Below are 5,392 nucleotides of genomic sequence, written 5' to 3'. Positions count from 1 at the left end.
TAAAGGGGCGTGTCACTTTGCAACCTGCGGCGCGCCCACGTTTTATTGAATAGACAATAGCTACTAGTGATACAAAAAATAAGTTGAGAAATAGCACGAAAAAGGACAAAAAAATTATTGATTAAATCCCGATCCTTTGTCCATGCTTTCTAATTTTCCATGGAGCGTATATGCTCGTTTTCTCGGCGATGACGTGGCAGCTCCGTCAAGAAGCTCAAGTGATCCCTCAGAGACGGCGGTTCTTTTTCTACTGATGGACTCTCTACCTTGCCAGTGTGCTGGTCCACTGGGAGCTAGATACGAGCCTGCCTGAGTGCGACGATTACCAGCTGGCAGTGCTGAAAAATCGATAATTGAGATTTCTGCTGGTCTGAATTTTCGAAAAATCAATACCTCTTTTGTTGAAGTGATACTGCCATGCATCCCCTGCGCCATGGAGCTGCGCGGGCCTCTGACGCACCGTAGGAGGCAGTGTGGGGGTTACTGTACAGCCGTAGTGGCCCGGCTGAGGCTCTGAAAAAGGATGCTCAAAAATTCCTTCGATTTTAGTAAATTTGTTACCTCTTTTGGTGCCGTAATTCGTCGGCTGGGAGGCGGCTTCCGCCTGGTGGCGTGCGGTGTACGCGGCTAACATGCTACCCGACCTGTCCTGATGAGCAACCGGAGGTCCGGCAGAACTCTCTGCGCCAGCGCGGCCACTTGGTCCTCCCGAAGTACCACCGAACGAGCTGATGGCAGGATGTGGGCTTAGACGTAGCATGGGTGGGTACATCGATGGCTTGACATCTGAAAAAAAACATTTGAAAATTAATTCGAACGCTGCCTGCAACAGAGCGCGCATGAAAGCACACACAAAACAGCGTTCCAATTTGGGACAGTTCGACTCCTTACCAGTTCGAACTTGTAACAGTTCGATTCTGTCCGCGTTCTGTTCTGGTACGTGTGCGAAAAAAGGACTGTTCTGAATTGAATCTGTTCGATTATGAAAACTTTCAAATTCGTCTTACCCTCTCGGAAGCGGGGGCTACCGGCTGGAAGGCGCCGGTAGGAAAGCTGATCCCTGTGTGTCCCCGCTTGGCTAGCGGTCGCGGCGAAGACATGACGTCTGAAAAACATTTTCAATTTGTTTGATTTCAATAAAAATCGTTACCTTTCTCGTTATAATAATCCTGCGTTGATATCCGGCGAAAGCCCTGCTGAGTAGAGCCTTCAGCCGAGCGGTCGCCGGTGTGCTGAGCGGTCATATTCCTCCCATTGGTAGATACGGGCGGTGGTGAGGGAGGCCCTAGAAATTCATAATTCAACTGAAACTTCTGAGAATTAGAATTAATTACCTCTTTTTTTAAGGTAAATGAGTGGTTTGGCAATTACGCGCGGCGTTGAGGCCCTGGTAGAGGCGTCGAGGGCGGCCTTGAGGCCCGGGTCCTGGAGGCGGAAAGGTGGAGGCCCTGAAAAATGATAAATTTGATTGAAACTTCTAAAAATCAAAGTTGATTACCTATATTTGTATTGTAAGTGGGTGATTTGGTATGCGACATAACGCGGAGCGTTGGCATGCCTGCCGATCGCGCGGGCAAAGCGCAGCACGGCGTATAGGCAGGCATCCCGGGGCCAAAATGACCAGTCGGAGAGGATTTGGCAGTTGGTTGGACGCTGTGCGTGAGGTTCTGGCGGAATCCTTCATCTGGGCGAGCGCCGGGGTGCTGTGGCGTCCCTGCTGATGTGCCGATGCCAGAATGCGCTTGATGCCGGGAGCCAGTCGGGGATGATCGGGAAGTAAATGGTTTACTAGAAGTGCCGTTGGACAATCTCGGGGCAAGGGAGCAGCCAAGCCCCGGGAATTCCAAGGAACGGTCGGCATTAGGCGGCGATGTGCTGGGCTCTGAAAAGCAAGGTTTTATGGTCAAAAATCGTACGAACATGATTCTTACCTGTCTTAACAGCGCATTCCACGGAGTAGTCCCCCACCGTGAAATTGCGATGATCATTTGTAGTCGGGTGATGCGGTGACAATGGCGGCGGACCGTTTCCGTCATCGGACTCATGCTCCTCCACTGAGAGGTCATCCGGTGCGCCCGCGTCCGAGGAGGTGTCGCCGGAGGTGTCGCCAATCTCATGGAGCTGAGCATTCTCTTCAAATCTTCCAGAAGGACCATGACACTGAAGCGGGATTGGACCGGTCGCATGCCTGCCTAGCAATGCTTTAATCGCCTTCAGTTGCTCGATTGTCGTCTCCAGTTGGTATGTTTTCAATTTTAGCTTAGCAGTTTCGAGAGATTGACCGGCACGAGTTTTTCGAGCACCAAGGGTTCCTGGCTTGATGGTGCTGCTCACTTTATCTTCAGCGATTTGCTCCAGTTTGGTTTCGAATTTATGGACATCCTGGAAATAAAAAATTGAGAAATGTATAATTTTAGCTTGTTTTAAAAGCAATTCAGATTTTTTCTGAACAGGAAAAATCGATATTGAAGGCCAAAACCGAAAAATACCTCTTTTATTTTCAGCCTTCCATCGTTCCGTTTCTCAAAAATCGTGTGTGCCAATTGGTTCTTTTTCTTTATCCAAAAATTGTCGGCAATTCCCATCGAATCAATCGATTTTCTGAGTTCTTCGGATTCCGCTTTCAGGTCAAAAATCGAGTCTTCTAGACCTTCCTTCGTTAATTTTTTCCTCTCCAAGTATCGTTTCGAATTATTACGGTTTTGCTCCCTTTTCACAGTTATAAGTCCGCCCGGCGTCTCAAAAAAATCGATCATTGAAGGCGAATTGTCAATGGAGCGCAATTACTGACCTCTTTTATTTTGCGCATTTCCAATGCTGTATGGCGACCTCTTGGCGTGGCTCGCGACGGTGGGAGCGAATCTGAAGGTGTGATCGCTCCAGATTCCTCAAGTCTACGGTTCGGCGGGAAATTTGAATCTTCGGAAAAATCGGGACTTTCAAGTTCCTTCAAAAATTCGTGCACTTCTTCTTCCGATAGAACTTGTAGGTCTGGAAAAATTTAAAAAATCGATAATCGAAATTTTTTTTCGGGTTAAAAAAATCAATACCATCATCATCGTCCTCACTTTTTCGAACGAGCTCGTTAAGTGTCTTTTCGGGCTCGATCTGAAAATTTCAGATTTTTGAAAAATTTTTAATTTTCAAAAAAAACAATTTTTTTCGAAAAATTTTAAAATTTGCAGAATTTTTTCATGACCTAGAAAAAGCTTCTACGGCCTAAAAATCGATTTCTAGGCCATTTGTACCTTTCCATTCTTCTCCATCGATTTTTTTATTTCCTTCGCCGATTGTATGATATTCCATGATTCGTTAACGATTTTTCCCAAAAATCCGTCCGGTGGATCATCGGAATTCTCGTTGTTAATATCCATTTTGTCGATCTTTCGGGAAAAAATTTTAAATTTTTAGGAAATTTTGAAAAAAAATCGAAAATACATAAATTTGAGGTTTTAACCGCGAAAAATTTGATTTTTCAAGGTTTAGAGTGTAAAATTCGAACTTTAAAAGCCTGAAAAACCATAGAAACCGCAAAAATTCAAGGAGAAAAAGGGAAAATCGGGAAAAAGGAAAATCTCTAGTTTTAAGGGAATTTTCACCCAAAATTATCGATTTTCGAGGTGTAAAACAAAGTCGCTCATTGATTTTGAATTTCTGTTGAAGTTCGCTTTTTTTTGCAGAAAAAATCCGGAAATTAGGCGAAAAACAACAAAAGTAGTGATTTTCCCACGATCTACAGTACCCTCTCGCGCGGCGCGCCTTTCGCGGCGATACCCACCGTCATGGCGGGAAATTTGAAAAAGAGACATGAAATCGTGAAAAAGAGGGTTTTTGGGATTTTCAGACCTAGAATTTGCCGGGAAATTATCGATTTTTCGCAGAAATTTTTGGTTGGCGTTAAAATGGAAAATTTTCAGATTTTTTGACTGAAATTATCGATTTTAGGAGATCAAATCCTAATAAGAAGAAAAAATTCAGAAAAATAACGATTTTTTTGATGAATTGCAGACCTAGAAATTGCCGGAAAATTATCGACTTTTTGCTTGAAAATTGAGGTTTTTGAACTGAAATTTTCGAATTTTCCGAGATATTTTTTCCCAGTAAAACAGTTTATTTCAAAAATCGAGTTCCAGACCCTCGGAATCCCCCGAAACCCCAAAAAAACCATTAAAATGGAGCGCGTTTGCGATTTCGTCAGAGAGTGCTCTCCTCTTTTCACACACTCTCTCGCTTAAAAAGGCAATTTTTGACTGATTTTCAGCGATCAAGATGAAAAAATGGGGAAAAACGGAAAAACAATAAATTTTAAAAATTTTGGGACAAAAAAAAGCAATTTTGAAACAAAAAAACTGTAGATCAAAAAAAAATTTTGTTCGAAATTTTTTCAATTAAAAAGAGGAACACAGAGGATGAACAGGGGATTTCATACGGATTATTTTTTGTTTTGAGGTCACAAAGTTCTTGTTTTTCTACTAAAAAATCCAATAGAGCGCATTTTCATAAACCAAACTTTATTTAACAACTTTATCACTATTATCAACAAAAAAATGAGGAGCGCTATCAGTGGAATTATCAACAACAAATCGATAAAACTCTTCCAGATCAGCGGCCCGATTGTTTTCAATCAATTGATCCAGGACGTCTTTCGGTATCGATTGGATCAGTGGAGCAGCTTTGGGTACTGTATTCTTCACATAGTTATCTGCCAATTCTGAGAGTTTGGTCTCGCGGCGAAGTTTCTGGAAAAAATTTGTAAAAAATTCTAAAAAAGTAGCTTAGTATCAATATAAATATTCTGATTTTTTCGAAAAAAAATTCCAAAAATTTCAAAAAAATTTTTTCAGAATTTTTTCCAAATTTTTACTTTTCAGAGTCAATTTTAGTCTGGAAATGCGTATTTTACATCAAAACTCTCTAAAAATGACCTTAAAAAGCTGAAAAAACGCCTAAAAACAGCAAAAACCATAATAGTCCAATAGAGCGAATTTCCATCAAGCAAAAAGGGAACTCACATGCTCATTAACAGAAATATCATACAAATGTTGTCGCCATTCCATTTGCTGTTTTGCTCGAATTTTTCGAGAGCCTAACGTTCCAATCACCCCATTTTTAATCCGTAAATCGGTCGCCGCTTTTTCAAACTCCTCACGGGCACTTGCGAATCTCTGAAATTACCGTAATCCTTATGAAAAATCAATAAAATAAAAAAAAATCCTTTCGATTGATGCAAAAATCATAGAAATCGGTCTATTAGAAGTTGAGATTCGATCGTTCCCCGGAGTATAGTAGTAAATGCGCCCTAATAGACTTTAAAAATTGAATTTTTAAGATTTTTAAAAAAGAAAAATGATCTACTAAACATTTTACACATTTTTTCTGTTAACACATTTCT

General features: G+C 41.7%; 2 protein-coding genes across 2 annotated transcripts in view; both read right to left on the bottom strand.

Annotated features, from left to right (window-relative positions):
- Positions 1 to 114: 114 nt before the first annotated feature.
- Positions 115 to 3,374, bottom strand: CBG25818 (the record flags this gene model as incomplete). Its single annotated transcript, XM_045243429.1, has 11 exons — positions 115 to 338; positions 394 to 513; positions 562 to 786; positions 1,151 to 1,285; positions 1,335 to 1,448; positions 1,499 to 1,882; positions 1,932 to 2,382; positions 2,490 to 2,738; positions 2,792 to 2,991; positions 3,051 to 3,108; positions 3,249 to 3,374. 11 exons carry the CDS (start codon positions 3,372 to 3,374, stop codon positions 115 to 117), a joined length of 2,286 nt encoding a protein of 761 aa, XP_045099205.1.
- Positions 3,375 to 4,511: 1,137 nt separating this feature from the next.
- Positions 4,512 to 5,392, bottom strand: part of Cbr-zip-12 — a gene marked incomplete at both ends in the record, with an annotated part of 3,953 nt that continues 3,072 nt past the window's right edge. The window contains 2 exons of the mRNA XM_002640980.2: positions 4,512 to 4,739; positions 5,013 to 5,165. Coding sequence (XP_002641026.2) covers positions 4,512 to 4,739; positions 5,013 to 5,165 — 381 coding nt within the window. The remainder of the gene's footprint in view (positions 4,740 to 5,012; positions 5,166 to 5,392) is intronic.

Source organism: Caenorhabditis briggsae (assembly GCF_000004555.2).
Source record: "Caenorhabditis briggsae complete genome, chrIII, whole genome shotgun sequence".
In the NCBI taxonomy this organism is placed as follows: Eukaryota; Metazoa; Nematoda; class Chromadorea; order Rhabditida; family Rhabditidae; genus Caenorhabditis; species Caenorhabditis briggsae.
This window is presented reverse-complemented; position numbering and strand designations above follow the sequence as displayed.